We start from the raw sequence: 17,326 nt of genomic DNA on the forward strand, positions 1-17,326 counted from the left end.
CTCAACAGGTAGGGGATGATATGGACTGATGTGATCTGTCCAATAAGAATGCTTTTGTACAGATTTTTGAAAGTAATTTACCTACGATCTCAGTTTTATCATTTACAAGTAGTAAAGGTATTACCAGGTGGGGAAAAAAATCCATATGTTTTAACAATAACATGAAATTGATGTGTTCACGTGGTTCTTGAGGTGTGATTTGAAGCCCTGCCCTACCTTATAGTTTTGAAATATATACTGATTATAGATAACGCAAGATTCAATCACTTGTCCAGTCTTGGGGCTAATCAACATATTTGTAAAATTTGAACTGGTTGGTGTTTATCACTGGAGTTTTTTGTTACATGACTATAAAGTCTGGAGACGGTTGAGCTACAGAAGCCGTATGAGAGATTTGTGATAGTCAATTTTTATCGAAAGGCTGGTTATATTCGATTTTATTTTTAGAAATCAGACTAGACAATTGTTATAGTACTGATGGTGAGGAAACCTTGAAAGGCTGTTTTTTGCATTGCAGTTGGGGAATTTTCTTTAGCATTAGGTTTAATTTTAACTACTCAGTTGTTCTTTGGTTGCTCCTTTTCCTCTCGTGAGTAATTACCCTCTCCTGACTCCTGCCCCAATATTGACTGAGCGGTCTGAACAAGTTAGAAAACTCCTTTGTTTCCATACAAGTGAAAGCAAATGAACAACCAACCACCAGGCATATCTACTATAAGTAAATATGTCAACCCTTGAGCTCTGAGCAAAGTGACATTCTCATATCTGACCTATTACATAGACTGAGTTATTGGTTATAGAGAATAGTTAAAGTTAAAACATAACAGTAAAAATCTACTTGGATTATTCTTCAGGGACAATTAATTACCAAATAATATGTCAAGGTTGTAATGAGTGTGGAACATCAGACAAACTGGCACAAAACAAGCTTAGTGTGAGAACAGTTGTTAAAAAGTTATGGGATTTGGGCGCCTGGGTGGCTCAGTCGTTAAGCGTCTGCCTTCGGCTCAGGTCATGATCCCAGGGTCCTGGGATCGAGTCCCACATCGGGCTCCCTGCTCGGCGGGAAGCCTGCTTCTCCCTCTCCCACTCCCCCTGCTTGTGTTCCTGCTCTCGCTATGTCTCTGTCAAAAAAATAAATAAAATCTTTAAAAAAAAAAAAGTTATGGGATTTAATTTGCAACCACGTGGATGGAACTAGAGGGTGTTATGCTAAGCGAAATAAGTCAATCAGAGAAAGACAACTATCATATGATCTCACTTACATGTGGAATTTAAGAAACAAAACAGAGGATCATGGGGAAGAGGAAAAAAATAAAACAAGACGAAATCAGAGAGGGAGACAAACCATAAGAGATTCTTAATCATAGGAAACAAACTGAGGGTTGCTGGAGGGGCGGGGAGTGGGGGGATGGGGTAACTGGGTGATAGACATTAAGAAGGGCACGAGGCATAATGAGCACTGGGTATTATATAAGACTGATGAATCACTGAACTCTACCTCTGAAACCAATAATACACTATTATGTTAATTAATTGAATTTAAATTTAAAAAAAGTTATGGGATTTACTCTTATCAGAAGGAAGTTGGAAAGCTGGATTTAGATTGGAAATTTTAAGAATTATATAAAAAGCAGACTGAGCAGTGATTTGGCAATCAATATTTGAAAAATACCAAATACACCTAATGAATTTATCATCCTTCCTTTCTTGAAGTTGTGGGGATAAATTGTTGGTTACCCAATGACTATCAAGGAAGGCCCAGAGATATTTTTTGGTGTAAAAGATATCTTAATGGTTTTACTATTTTGTATTTAGAGCTGAATCTACGATAGGTAAAAAAAAAAAAGAAAAACAATGTCAGAGAAAGCTGGTTATTACACTAAGATGTAAACACAAATCATAGGTATATAAAAACAAGAAACTGGCCGCAGTCGTATTTTAGAGTGAAATGTAAAACACCCATAAAGCGATGGCAGCAAATTCTTTGAGGTGAGGTAAAGCACTTGTTAGAAATTATTTCAAGCTTGGCAAAGGCAAAAAATATATTGAAAGTCCATGTGAATCCTGAATTTTTCTCTTCCTTATAGTGTTTTTTGTTTGTTTTTTAACCAACCCTAGTAAGCCTTTCTGTGCATGTGTTTAGATATACACAAACAAAACCACAGATAAATAAAATGATAAATTCATAGAATGATAAATTCAAAGCCATTGACTTCACTTCTAAAGTATTTTTAACTAAGCAGCATAAATAAAATAACACATATCACACTGAATTTACTTCATTAACAAACTATAACAACTTCTTAATAAATGAACAGACTAAACACATCCATTACCTTGTATGCATATCTGTGTTTCTCTGAAGCTATAATAATTAATAGGACCAAAACTGTATGTGTTAACAACAGCCCTTAGAAGAAGCAGGCGATTGTGTTCCCTCATAGGCCTGAGGAAACTGGAAGCAGTCCCAACCCGCCAGGGCCTCTGGGCCAAGCATACACATTACATTCGCTTTTACACATTTAAAGTGGCAAAAACGAACACATCTAATTCCATTCTCCTAAGGCATCTACATGTTCTCTAACTTGTTAATCTAGCATCATTCTAAACTGTGTAAAAATATAAGCCTTGCACAGATCAAATTGTTTTTAGGGATGCATATTTTGCACCCTCTAATTGAGAAATTGTCCAGGTATCCAAAGATTAGGCATTAATGTACTCAATTTAATATTCATCTAAATTCTTAGGGTTATCTATAGATTATGAATTCAGCATTTAAGCTGACACATTTTTTGTGATTTGTATGCAACGTTATAAACATCGAACTGTTTTAAAAATGACATTATCTATTGTGATTTAATTTAGCTCAATGCATAATTTACAGATGTCTAATTTTAAATAAAATGATTTTAACTCTTCTAACCAGTCAACCTAGTGGAAGAAGTTTAGTAAATTCAAATTAATTTGGGTTGTTTTCTTCTTTTTTTAAGAAAATAAACCCCAGACTTGTGTGAACTAGAATATCGTGCTAACATTATTCTTACATCATGACAATAACAAAGAAAAAGACATAAAGCCATTTTTAAAACAAGATTAGTAAGCCAGTGAATTTATCCAAAAAGTTATCTTAATTAAAAATATGTCGTTTATTCCTATAAAACTACATATCATGAACTAAAAATTTTAAGTTGTTCAAAAATAATAGAGAAGTTCTGTTTTGTTTCTTATCCTATAACCTGTTAACTAAAACCACTAATTACATTCACAGTTAAACTTTCCTGTTTTCTCGGAGTTACAATTTAAAGAGGAAGCACATTTAAAGCATCAAGAGAAGTTTTATTTTGATTTGAGTTTTTCTCTCTCTTTTTTTTTTAAGTTTTTATTTAAATTCAAGTTAATTAACATACAGTGTAATATTAGTTTCACGGGTGTAATATGGTGATTCAACCCTTCCATACATCATCCAGTGCTCATCACAGCAAGTGCCCTCCTTCATCCCCATCACCTATTTAACCCATGCCCCCACCCACCTCCCCTCTGGTGACCATCAGTTTGTTCTCTAGAGTTAAGAGGTTTTCCTCTCTCTGTTTTTCACCTATGATCCTTTGTTTTGTTTCTCAAATTCCACACATGAGTGAAATCATATGATAAATGTCTTTCTCTTACTGACTTATATTGCTTAGCATGATACTCTCTAGCTCTTAGTTTCTTTTACCTTAAATTGTGTTTTTTAGTCTTTACATAAGCCATTTAAAATTTTAGTTTACATTATAACTTACTAGTTTCCTGCTGAGGTAGAGTGGACGACTTGCTCAAAATTATTTGTATTCATAAAACAGAAAATATTCTCAATCATTGTGCAAGTTAGAGGAGTTAATTGTGAAACCAGAATAAAATTTAAAGTAGGTAAAACTGATGTGGGAAACAAAGGCAGAAGAAAAATTATTAAATTTCCTTACTATCTACAGCCCACTGACAAGTCCTAGAAACAGGCAGAGAGACCTTCCTCTAGGGACTCAGCTGCCTCGACGTTAATGCTTTGCTAAGGGCAAAGGCAATCCTAGCCTGAACCCTCCACCCCAGGGTCCTGGAAGCCTACTTTAACATATAAATATTCTTCTGGAAACTTCCTTTATCTCTACCCGGCAAGATACGTGTTGGCAATCGTCCCCCAAGCATATGGCCCACCGATATACATCTGAAGGGTCTCATGACTAAGGTTCTATTAGAGGGTAATAAATGACCTTTTCCCAACAATAGCTAGCCCCCTCAAGGTCCTGGAAACCTTGCTTCCAAAGTTCCTTAGAGACTTACTATCCCTAACCCCCCCCCCCCACTTGAAAGTATACAATGGGCCACTCCTCATGACCCCAGCGAGGCTCTTTCTGCCCACGGGTCCTGTCCCTGTGCTTTAATAAAACCACCCTTTTGCACCAAAGACGTCTCAAGAATTCTTTCTTGGCCATCGGCTTCGAACCTTAATGTCTTTCCTACAACAAAACTAGAGCTACAGATTTAAGTATGTTGATCAGTTAAGAAAAAAAAAGAGTAATTAAGAAACAAATGTAATTGGGCACCTGGGTGGCTCAGTCGGTTAAGCATCTGCCTTCAGCTCAGGTCATGATCACAGGGCCCTGGGATTGAGTTCCCACGATGACTGGCTTCCTGCTCCACGGGACGTCTGCTTCTCCCTCTGCCCTCCCCCCTGCTCATGCTCTCTTTCTCAAATAAATAAATAAAAATCTTAAAAAAAAAAGAAACAAATGTAATTAAGATCAGAGATCTCTCAGCAAACACCATTGTTGAGAACATGAGTAAATTCTTTAAGTTTTGTAGGAAATTCTACTTTCCAGTACCCTAGCTCTCACAATAAACACATTAAGATTTAGTAACTATTAAATGTTTGTTTTATAAGGGTATTGGAAGCCTTCTCTTTTTGTCTGAGTCAGTAATCTGATTTATAATACCATGTTTCTTCTCACTTCTCTCTAACCTTACTTAAAGAGCCTGAAGGGACATGGCATTATTGAAGCATACACTTTAGAGACTTCTGCAGAGCAAGAGACAGGCGTCTGCAGGCTGGAGATTTGGTTTAACTGGTTTTCTCTCTTGTCATTAGTCTCCTGTAAGTCCTAAACACTTTCTTAAAGTCAAAAGTTATTACCAGATTGCCATTTTACATTTGTATTATCTTTGAAGCAGAAATCCTATTTTTGCAGATACGGACAACTATTTGGACACATAATAAGTAAACACAAGAAAAGACCATTTTGAAAGGAGGAACGAGACTCTTATCTTTCATTTCAGGAACCCACAGCATACAAACACAAAACACCAAACCCTGTGGATCACATTAAAGGCCAGAAAGAAAAACACCAACTTCCTGTTCATGTGTTCTCAAATGCCAGAGAATACCAGAATCCCCAGACAAACACAAACAACCCAGAAAATATTAACAAATGCCGTAGACTTCAGATCGTCTGTCCTCGGGCACTAAGTAACCGCTTCATGATCTGACATAAAACCATTTTAATGTGTCACCAATTGACAGAGTGCACTCAGAATAAGAGCCAAAATAAGAAACAAATTTGGGCAAGAATACATTTCAGCATGCAAGAGCCAAAGGCAGATCAGCATAAAACTCAAACAGCCCAGGGCTGGACAAGGAACTTCTCCAGGTCACACATTTCTATTGATTCCTATGGCAGGACTTAGGTAAACAATGTCTTGGTGAAATCTTCAGAAATAAATGGCCAAGTAGTTAATGATTAGCTGCCCTTCACTTGTATAGAAGGGAGAACAAGCTATAGAATTATTCCACCCAACAGAGGCAAACCAGAATTTATATAAGAGAAAAGGGGGAGAAGAGAAGGAAAACAAAAGGAAACAACCAAACAAAAACCCAAAACCTTGTAGTCAGCCTGGTAATAGTGAATCTGCACATTTTTTGGGTAACGTGATTAGGTGGCAGGTCAGTCTGAATTGGACCATCAGTCCTTGAGCAGGTTCACTAAGCACATAAGGATAAAAAAAAAAAAAATCCAATTTCAGTTTTTGAAGGACTCCGGAAACCTTAGAGTTTGGCTGAGGAGCTAGTATGACAAACACCTGCAACTGTCCTGCATTTGCACTTCCACCCTAACTAGGTCAAAAGGCTTCCAAGCTAGGCAACCAGAGCTGTGGTCCAGTGGAAGCCTGTCTAGGGCCAGGCAGGCCTTTAGAATTCTTCCCAAGTGTTAATGAAAACTGCAGGCTTAAGATCATGAGGACCTTATGTTAAGTAACTTGGTAATCTACATCACATAAGGTTTTATCCAAAATTGTACAAGTCTTTATGTTCTTTTGAAACAAAATTTATTCCCTGTATTTTCCCATGTTTTTAATGGAAAAAGCAAACTTTACTCCTCTTAAGTACTGAAATGTGTTCTAGACCTGGGTAAGACAAAGGGAGAAAGTGCATCTTTCACCTTAAAATCTTTGCCTGGAGCAAAGTTCATGAGTAAAGTGCTTAAACCGTAATTTCCCAGCCTGCCATATCTGTTCAGTGAAAGTTCTCTATTGGAAGGTTTTGAGTATGCCAAGTTCAAAGACGTCCTTCCTATCCTCCCACCTCCTTTCTCCACCCCTAGTACTTGCCTTCAGTTCAGCCTCCCTTGGAGACAAGTTACCCAGCAATTTTGAGGAGGAGTCTAATAAAGCAGTAGGTCGATGCTAACCGCTTAACATAAGCCACCTATAAAGATCACAAATTCCTAAGCTCAGGTGCATCAGACCAATTATGGCAGACTGAGCATGGAGACTCAAAACAGCATGGGTTTTCACGGAGATGACCCCCAAGAGCATAGAGTAATAGGATATTAACATTAACTTGCGCTCAGTACTGCCATGGTACCATTAAGAGAAGCTAGAAATTCCTCCCCATGTAATGACTTTCTAATTAAGGTAGGATACTTGGCCCCAACCTCACCATGCAAAATTTAAGGGTTGGATTACAGCTCTCTTAGTGGACATGTGGGTGGCTCTGAAAAGAGCCTTTGGGGTTGGGATCACAAGAGGCTTACTTGTCAATTTTACTTGGAGCTGGTGTACTTGGTGACGGCCTTGGTGCCCTCGGACACGGCGTGCTTGGCCAGCTCCCCGGGCAGCAGCAGGCGCACGGCCGTCTGGATCTCCCGCGACGTGATGGTCGAGCGCTTGTTGTAATGCGCCAGGCGGGACGCCTCGCCCGCGATGCGCTCGAAGATGTCGTTGACGAACGAGTTCATGATGCCCATGGCCTTGGACGAGATGCCCGTGTCGGGGTGCACCTGCTTCAGCACCTTGTACACGTACACCGAGTAGCTCTCCTTGCGGCTGCGCTTGCGCTTCTTGCCGTCCTTCTTCTGCGCCTTGGTCACCGCCTTCTTGGAGCCCTTCTTCGGGGCCGGGGCCGACTTGGCGGGTTCAGGCATTTTCAAGCCTCAGAACACACGAAGTAAAATGAAAGTAGAAAGCGAATCTCTGCTACTTATAGAGCTTTTATGCTAATGAAGGATGCAGACAGCGTCTTAGTTCATTGGAAGACAAGCGGCAAGGCAGTCATCCATGGGCCGAACTATGCAAATGAGGTATGGAAATAGAGCTTTTCTATTGGCTACTTGACTGAGTCTTGTTACTAGCCAATCACACAACCGGACTTACTCCCCAGGAAATGCCTATAAAAGCAGCGATGTTTCTACCTACTTCACTGTTAGCTCTGTCTTGCCAGACGAGTAGTGTCCTTGGCTTGGCGCTCCCATTTCGAGTCTGCGATGTCCGGACGCGGCAAGCAAGGCGGCAAAGCTCGGGCCAAGGCCAAGTCCCGCTCTTCTCGCGCTGGCCTGCAGTTCCCGGTGGGCCGCGTGCACCGCCTGCTCCGCAAGGGCAACTACGCCGAGCGGGTGGGCGCCGGCGCGCCCGTGTACCTGGCGGCCGTGCTGGAGTACCTGACGGCCGAGATCCTGGAGCTGGCGGGCAACGCGGCGCGCGACAACAAGAAGACGCGCATCATCCCGCGCCACCTGCAGCTGGCCATCCGCAACGACGAGGAGCTCAACAAGCTGCTGGGCCGCGTCACCATCGCGCAGGGCGGCGTCCTGCCCAACATCCAGGCCGTGCTGCTGCCCAAGAAGACCGAGAGCCACCACAAGGCCAAGGGCAAGTGATTTGGCAAGCATCTTAGTTTCCGGAAACGATTTCAAACCCAAAGGCTCTTTTCAGAGCCCCCCACCAATTCAATAGAAGAGCTAATACTACTCTTCTAGGTTAAAGGGATAAATAGGCAAAGGTAAGTTAACTTTTTCCGAGGATAGGATATTGAGGGTTTTCAGGCTTTAAGAGGCTGAGTGTGTTCTCAACCACTGGGAAATTGCAAATTGATTAGGATCTAATAATTGCATGTACTTACTGACTTCACTAATCCATGCATACCAGGGGGTCGAGTAAGGCCCAACTTAAACGGCTTAAAAGCAGAACTCCACCGTCTCTGAATTTTGTCTTGCAAACTTAACTCGGATGTTCTGGAAGACAAACTTAACCGAGTAACATGGTAACTTCCTTGGCCAAACCGTGTTGGACTCCTCGTCTTAGGCTGCAAGCAACCGGTCTTAACTAATCCTGTAAAGGAGTTAGGCTCTGCTCCCGTTAGTTTTCAAAGTATCACCCGAAAGAAGCATTGGAAAGGGGCCTCTGAAAAGTGGGTTTCCCTGCGTTAATATACGGTGGCTCAGAATACTGGCTGAATTCAGATTCGAATTGCAGCTTCTTCCCGTTTACAAATTAATCTCTGGGGCTAGTTTCTAACTTTGTCTTCCGTAAACTGGAGTTAGATTGATGGTGTCATCAGATTTTTGTGCCAACTAAACCACTTAAAGCCCCTAACCTAGATTAGTGCCTGACATAAAACGAACAGGAATTAATACATTTCAAGAGGTTCACATGCCTAGATTCCTAAGGCAGCCCGGAAACAAGATAAAAGTATGGCCACAGGCCTCCCCAAAGCATTTGCTGCTAAGGATCCGGTAACTTAACTGCTCCAGCCCCAAAAGTGGCAATCTGGGACCGTACAAAAATCCCTACGATCTTACTTTCTAGGGTCGAGTCTCACCCAAGTGGTTCTTCAGGATGACTTGGTTTAGGCTTCGGAGAATGAGTGGGCCATGGTTTGCCCACGCCTCTGCGCGCAGAGACTCGGGCGGCCCAAGCAAAAACAACCTCCTTTTCAAACGCTCCTTGAGCTCCCACTGAAGCATTTTCTGGGATCGTTCATTTGGAGCATTCAAATGCGAACGTGTGCGGTGGGGAGAGAATCTAAACAGAAGCTGGTTCTCGCGGACGCGCCTCCCACTTCCTAAATGTTGACGCTTGCGGAGTGGTCTGCAGGCGCCTCCACCCTCTCCCCGCCTTCCTGCTCCTCCACCCCCTCCCGCCTCCCCTCTTCCCCCAGCCCCGCCTCCCCTCCCTTGGACTTGCTGTCAGCAGGGACAAAAGTGGCTCCTGTCTGGGAGTTTGGTGAAGGCAAAGTGGCGGAAAAAGAAGTAAGCACCTTGATGGCCACACGTTAGAGTTTCCAGAGGAGTTGCTAAAGATTCTAATGGGCAGCGGGACTGAGAATCTTCACTCGGGGGAGGTCCTGCCTCGCAGGGTTCCAGACCGGTCCGCTCAGGGGACCGGGTTCTTTCCACCCAGAATTTCTTGTATGCTGGAGAACTTGGATCCTTAGGTCCGATTGCTTTATATGAGCCTAGCAATCCTTTTCATTAACCTTCCAAAGGTTGCTTTGGACCCCGCTCCAGCACTGACCAGGTGTGTGACCTTGGGCTTGGTGCTCAACCTCCCCCTGCTTCATTACTCCTTCACCTCTGCTCATCTCCTGATGAAATGAGTAGGCTCAGCAGTGTGCGTTCTGAAACTGGAGCACGGGCACTCAAGGGTAATGGCTAGCACTAAGCATTACTGTGTCAGACACAGTTCTACGTGCTTCTAGAAAATTCATTAAACCCAACAGTCCATCGGTAAGTGCTATCCCTTTCCTGATTTTAAAGAGGAGGAAGCAGGAACAGAGCATAACAATTTGTCTAAGTCCCAAGGTCAGGAAGCCAGTACTTTTGACTTCTGGCTGTTCTGTGAACACTGTTCCCTAAGAGATTATTGTCAGAACAAAGAAACCAGTAAAAACTCAAGACATAATGGGTTAACTTTGCCCACATACCAGAACGTTACCATTTGCATCTTAAACTAAAGCATTTAAGGGAAGGAGGAGAGGTGTTCTCCCTGGAATCTACATAAAGGGAGGAAGGAAGGTGAATCTTGGCCCTGTGTTAGCACTGTAAACCCAGGGGGAAGTAAATACACTTTTCAAACAAGGAGACAAATCAGGAGATGGTTTGGTAAAGAGCTACAGGACTTGATAAACTAATTTCTCGTAGTGAATGAAGAAGGAGTTAGAGAAGATTTGACTTTGAGTTCTCCCCTCTGGGCTCCAATAACAAAACCTTGTACTTGGTTGCTGAATAATACATTGTGTTAATTTTGTTTCATCTTCTGCTAGACCTCCTTAAAGTCAAAGATCCCATCTTGTTAAATTGTTAATAGTCAGCATAGACCCTGCCATACCATAAACACTTGAAAATGGGGCATTGTGTAAATGTCGAGCTGAGTCAGTGGCCATCAGGAAGCACTTTGTTCTAGAGGTTGGTTTATTACCAGAGGAGACGTTAATTAGACACCAGACTAACAGGTTGCTAATAACATCTTCTCTTTCCAGTAGAAAATCCCTTCTGAAAATCTAATTTGCACTAGCATCTTATTTGGAGAGCTTCAAAGAAATACCAAAGGTGCCAATTGACCAGCTCTTACCTAAGAGCTACTGCCAAAAGGCTCTCGAGAGGACATTCCTCACAGATGTGTCCTAGCTCCCCCTCTCCAACATGCTTCTTTTCCTTCTAGTTTGAAACATCACTGTTTATATCCAAAAGCCCTAGTTCCGTCTTTGGAAAATTCTCCAGTGAGCAATAAATTCTCAGTAGCTTCAGTTGGTTTCCAGGCATTGAGCAGGTCTCCAGCCGCCATGCCTCAAGGGTCCCGGGGAGCACCATTTCAATTGGGACAAGTTCATGAGAATGATAAACCCAGGCCTTCCAATTACTGAAGGCACCTGGACACCAGGGACAGAAGTTGACCTCAGGGATTTACTGAGGTGTGAGGCTAAGACAGAATCATTATTTGGTTATATAGGGCATTCTCAACAAAGCAGATCAGTATGACACAATATCACCAATTAGAAAATCCCTTTTTACATTTCCAAACCATCTATGCAGTTTTCCTTTCCTCTGTCCACCGTATAGTCACTTACCAGTTTTTTTATGTATCATTGGAACTCTTTTTTTATGAGGATGAGACATTTTATAATTAGTTCTAAAAAATTGTATGTATCTTCAAGTCAATTGCATTACCATCTAAGGGTTTGTCATTTTTGATCCTAAGTTATATTATTAATGTAAATATTCCTATTAAATATAATGCGTGTGTACTATTAGAAGATGTTAGGAATTTAACTGAGGATTCGCCATGCATACTGAACTTGAAAATAAAGTTCAGGCGTGGGATTGGTGTGGTCCTCTTTAAAAATAGACTTCACTGGACTGCATTACATTGCAGCTATTTGCTTGAGTTGTACTCTGGGCAGGGTGAAGGAACCAGCATCCCTTAGGGCTTAGGACTAATGCACATCACTAGAGCTGGGGCTCCTTGTGAAAGAAGCAAGTGTGCTAAGCTTCAGACTCTTTGCCATATGTTGTTTGTCTGCCAGTTGGAGCTTCAACCTTGAGCTCGTTCCTCATCGTCAGGGACACCAGACAGTGGCAGGTGAGCAAGCCCGTGTCCTCCTACCTTTGGTGATAGCCACAGCCGGAAGGACTCGGCTTGACCTGACACCATGACAAATTGTCCTTGCATTAAAGATTGATCTCAACAAGGCCGGACAATCATGTGCTCTAAATTTTAGAAAATTGGAGCTTGGTACTAGTTCTTATTCCTGATGATTTCATCAATAGTGCAGTTTCAAAGTCTAGCTAGTAAACTTCCAAGTTTACATCTGCAGCCCTGACCTCTCCCCTGACGTGCAGATGTGTGTGTATACACATTTCTCCTTAACACCTTCACTTGGAACTCTCTTCTCAACCGGAATATGTCTAAGATACAGGAATTGACACTGCACCCTAAGCCTCTCATTTCCTCCTGTCCTTCCAACTCAGGAAGTGACACGGCCTTAAATCCATTTGCTCCAGCCAAAATTTTAGGAGTGAGCCTTGCTCCCTTCCCTTCATCTCTACACATCCAAACTATCTGTAGGTCATGTCACCTACACCCCAATGTGTGTCTTGATGTATTCTCCACACTTCTCTACCATGACCTGAAAGGGCCCCCCATGACTACCTCTGGTTTCTGCCCACCTCCTGGATTTCATCTTCCATTTCTCTGTTCCAGCCACACTGGTCTCTTTCCTCCTGCCAAACTCTTTGCTGCTTCAAGACACTTCCATTGGCACTCTTTTTCTCTGAAAATACCTATTCTCCGACGCGTCTTCTGGCAAGCTCCTTCTCCCCCTTCAGGCCTCAGCTCTTCTTCAGACAGCCCCTCTGAAATAGACCTACCCAGACAGACTACAGGTCTGAATACAAAGCACAAACATTAGATTAAATTTCAGGAAACACTTTAACCTCAGTTGTGTGTGTGTGTGTTTTGAGGGGGAGGTGTCGTTATCAAGCAAGGCAGGAAACACAAAACCATATAAGAAAAGACATAAACCACATAAGCCAAAAGGAAAGTTAAGACACAATATAATAGACAAAAATGACTAAACAGGATATTTTGTATCTTGTATTGAATTCAAATGGCCAATGCTTATGAGGGGGATACAAAAAGTTAACCTTTCTAGGAGTGAAGTCAGTTTTGTATACCACAGTAACAATGCGATACCAAAACCAGTAATACACGGGGCTAGTAAGGGTGAGGAAGATTTGCCACTGTCTATAATCTTTTGAAAAATTCTCCGGCAATATCTTTTTAAATGTATTATTAGACACTTGGTCTTTTATACAACAAATTAGTACTAGATAAATAAAGAAGTAAACCAAACAGGAAAAAAAAAATTAGACACTTGGAAAAAGAGGGTGTCTGCCATCTAGAAACAAAAGCCCCACGATGTAAGGTTATATGAGGAGAGATGGTTAACCTTCATAAATTTCTGAGTGTAAAGCGTTAAAATGAGCATGTATTAAGTTTGTAACTTAAAGTATAAAAAGTAAAATAAAAAAGTAACCTCTCTCTGCTCATTTCCCACCTCAGATCACTTTCTGTCAATCGCCCTATTTAGATCCTTTAAAATACAGCCCAAGATTTTATTGATTGGATCCCTTGCTGTGTGCCTCTCCCCGTTACATCCTCTGCTCCATGAGGTAGGGACCTGGTCTGTCTACTCACTGTGACTTCCCAGCATCCGGCAGAGGTGGCCACTCAACTCTGCCACATGAACAGGGAATGGATATTGTAGCCCAGAAAGCCCTCTCTGAGCCGAGCACATGGTTATCTGAATTCCCCTGGAAAGATGTCTGCCCACTAACCATTGTCCATACCTCTCCTGCCTGCCCTCCGCAGTTACCAGGCATGCAGTGAAATGGGGAAGTATGCCCACTTGCCTTTGCACTTTACCTTTTCCCAGCTCTGTGGACTCATCTCTCCAGGCTTGATGTCTCATGATAACCCTCAGGAAGCCCTTAATTCTTTTAAGGGCCTGTTTTCCGCTGGCTGATATCATGCATAAAAGAATCCTCTTTAATATGCTACCAGGTCTGTGGTTACTAAATGTTTGCTTAGAATCAGGGAAAGAAAAGAATCCCACAGCTGGTGTGTGTGACAAAATCAGTGCTTTTTCATCCACTCACAATGTCTGCTCTGCACAGAAGGCCTCGCTGGTTTTTACATTCTAATGCCAGGATTATCCAGTTAACACGCTCACCTCCAGGGTGTTTGTTGAAGAATTCCACCCTCCTTGTCTCTATAACCTAGCACTTCACCTCCTCCCCCCTATAATAGATCTTCAGTAAATACTCAGAACGAATGTGTTGACAACAAAACTTATATCTGCACAGAAATGGAATAATCACTAAGCTGCAGGGACTTGAGCACTGATTCCTGGGTTATGTACCCTGCTAGCCACCACTTGTCTTCAATTCCAGTGGCTCAGTTTAGAGGGAGATATATGACTGGTTCTAAAGCTGCTCTGTCCAATACAGTAGCCACCAGCCACAGGTCACATTTTAAATTTAAATAAAATAATCAAGTGAAAAATTCAGCCCTCAGTTGCACGAAGTACATTTCAAGTTGCCAATAGCTACTGTATTGGGTAACAAAGATACAGAACACCTCCGTCATCCCAGAAAGTTCTATCGGGAGCACTGAGCTAAGTACTCCCTGTCCTTCGGGGCTAATGTGTTCAAGAGCACTTAATCAACTTCCTCCAGGTGGCACCTGATGATATAGGGTTGCCAGATAAAATATAGGATTCCTGGGCGCCTGGGTGGCTCAGTCAGTTGAGTGTCCGACTCTTGGTTTTGGCTCAGGTGGTGATCTCAGGGTCTGCGCTCAGTGCAGATTCTCTGCCTCACCCTCGCCCTCTGCCCCGCCCCCACTCGCTCGCTCTCTAAAATAAACTCTTTTTAAAAAATAAAATAATAAAATAAAATATAGGATGATCGGTTAAACTTGAATGTCAGATAAGCAACAAATAATTGTTTTCGACTAAATATGCTCCAAAATATTGCATGAAACATACTATACTAAATGAAAAATGATGATTTATCGGAAATTCAGATTTAACTAAGCATCTTGCATTTTTATTTGCCAAATCTGGCAACCCAACCTCAAGAGCAAAATGAGAGGATTTTCCCTGGGAGCCTGGGTCCTCTGACCCTGGGGAGTTTCTCTGTGAGGAACTGAGAAGGGCTGATACCACAAATGAGCCTGTAAGTTTTTCTGCATGTGTTGAAGATGGCTGAGAAAGAAGTTCTTAACTACATTTACTTTGGTTTCTACTCTTTCCTTAGGTTTCAAAAGCTTCTCCCTGCAAAGATGTCTGGGTCCAGAGTGTCTGTCAAACTCGTCAGTTCTCAGAAATAAATGGACGGATGCCAGTATTCTGACATCACTGATTGATTCTGCACCTGCAAATGTTTGCCTTTTGAAAACTTACTCTGGGTCTATTTCTCTGTGTGCACCTGTATGCCTTGGGGGTAAGGACAGTAAAGGGAGAGAAAACATTACTGAAGGAAAGCTCTCTTTAGTACAAAATATGTCTAATGTCTTGAATAAGTAATATATTCAGAGGGTTCAAACAAATCATGATAACAAGGTCTATATTGAGACTCCACTCCCCTGCTGGATTACTCCACTAGGCAATCATTCATTTTCTTATGCATCTGCCCATTGCTAGTTCGTACAGATGTGAGTCAAACCCCTGCCTTCACTGGTAAAAGACGGCAGACTGTAGGCACTATTCTGCACTTGTTCTTTCCCATAACAATTATCTTGGAGAACTTTCCAGATGTGCAAACAGGGAGTTTCTGTACACGGTCCTGTGCGGTCCTGTGCGGTTGTACTGTGTCGATGCATCTTGGTTCTGGAACCCGTCCCCTGTTGGTGGGCACATAAACAATTCTAGAGCGATAAACTCTGATTTACGGCACAATTGAAAGTGTCCTTTTATTCTGCTGGGATTGTGGACCATGAACAGCAACCAGTCACCCTCAGGTTGGACTCTGGTTCTTTGCCTTGGAAACGATATGGCCTTAGCCAAGTTAGTCATTTTGAGCCTCTGTAAAATGGAGGGGATACTTAGCTTAAGTCACTAAGAGACTGAAAAAAGATCACGTGTGTGGACTGTTTGAAGCTCAAAAGAACAACACAAATAAGATTGTCTAACTTTCAACACCATTTGTTTAGTGAGAGTTATAGATGATACATTGTAATAGCAAGAGATTCCCCAAATCCCCGCCTGTTGGGAGGAAGTGAAGGCTGGCGCATGGAGGCAGGAAGGCAGTTTGATCAGTTACCTGCTTACGACAGACATCTCCCCGGTGAGATGGCCATTTGCCGCCCTCCTCACAGGAGTCAGAAAACACACTCTCCCAATTTCCTCGCCTCTGTCTCCTTATTGCTCTTTTTTTTCTTCAATCAAGGTCAGGTTTTGTCTATATCACAAGTCTATGCAAAGTGGTTGGTGCATGTGCACAGACACAAATACGTCTACACACAGCGGACGTGCAGGGAGACCTTCTGGAAAGGCATGGGAATCTGGGGCTGAATTCCTTGGGTTCATGTTCCTGCTGGGCCATTTACCGAGGGTCTGACTGGGGCTAAGTCACCTGCCGTCCCTGAAGGTTAGACTTTTCATCTGTGAAATGGAACAACACCTCCCAGAGTTCTGAGAACGAATCAAAAGAGGAGGCACAGGAGAAAGTACCTTGTTCTGGGGCGCCCGGGGTGGGGGGCACAGTCCGTTAAGCGACTAACTCTTGATTTTGGCTCAGGTCATGATCTCAGGCTTGGGGGATTGAGCCCCATGTGGGAGATTCTCCCTCTCCCCCTCCCCCCCACTTGCCTGCACACACGCTGGTGGGCACGTGTTCTCTCTTAAATAAATAAATCAATCTTTTTTTTTTTTTTAAAGCACATTCTTCCCGGTAAAGCCTAATATAAACATGTGCAAAACTATGTCGATAGAGATCTTCTGTCTACCTATTATCTATGGATCCATCTGTCCATCTCCAAATGCGGGAAAGCAAAAGTAGGAGAGGGTACTGGGATTGCCCTCAGGGGGTTGCCAGCTTCCGCTGCAGGACCGAAGTCCCTGGTTATGCTAAGCGGGAACTACCTGTTCTGATGGAAGCCGGGCCGATGGCAGGAGGAAGCTCCTCAAGGAGAGAGTCGGGCAGACACACGGTGGTAAGTGGTGGGGGAGGCCCGCACCCCCTCCCAGCAGGACTCTCCCACCTTCGAAGCAACAGCCCCGGTGGCCTGGGTGGGCCTTTCAAAACTCAGCTGAGCAGCCTTCCAGGAACAGAGGCACCCAAGACAGGGATGCCCCACACGCTACCCACTCTGTTTGGGCTCAACTCGACTCCCTGGCTATGGAGAACTCACCATGACTTGGTATCTGAGCAACCTTGGCAGAGAAAAGAAAAATGCAGCAGGCTATTAAAAAGAAGGTTTCAGGGGCGCCTGGGTGGCTCAGCCTGTTAAGCGTCCG

At 42.8% G+C, this 17,326-nt stretch overlaps 3 protein-coding genes across 3 annotated transcripts in view; 2 read left to right on the forward strand and 1 right to left on the reverse strand.

The window, feature by feature from the left end:
• The window catches only part of LOC116644850 (histone H2B type 1-A-like), a 383,608-nt gene that overhangs the window by 309,964 nt on the left and 56,318 nt on the right, over positions 1-17,326 (forward strand). The gene's annotated exons all lie outside the window — the stretch shown is intronic.
• LOC116644856 (histone H2B type 1-C/E/F/G/I) lies at positions 4,748-7,497 on the reverse strand. Its single transcript, XM_032424708.1, has one exon. It carries the CDS (start codon positions 7,452-7,454, stop codon positions 7,074-7,076), a length of 381 nt encoding a protein of 126 aa, XP_032280599.1. The 5' UTR covers positions 7,455-7,497; the 3' UTR covers positions 4,748-7,073.
• LOC116644843 (histone H2A type 1-C) lies at positions 7,719-15,358 on the forward strand. Its single transcript, XM_032424696.1, has 2 exons — positions 7,719-8,308; positions 15,126-15,358. The coding sequence occupies exon 1, from the start codon at positions 7,794-7,796 to the stop codon at positions 8,184-8,186; it is 393 nt and encodes a 130-aa protein (XP_032280587.1). The 5' UTR covers positions 7,719-7,793; the 3' UTR covers positions 8,187-8,308; positions 15,126-15,358.

The sequence above is a fragment of the Phoca vitulina genome, unplaced genomic scaffold, assembly GCF_004348235.1.
Source record: "Phoca vitulina isolate PV1807 unplaced genomic scaffold, GSC_HSeal_1.0 scaffold31, whole genome shotgun sequence".
Taxonomy (NCBI): Eukaryota; Metazoa; Chordata; class Mammalia; order Carnivora; family Phocidae; genus Phoca; species Phoca vitulina.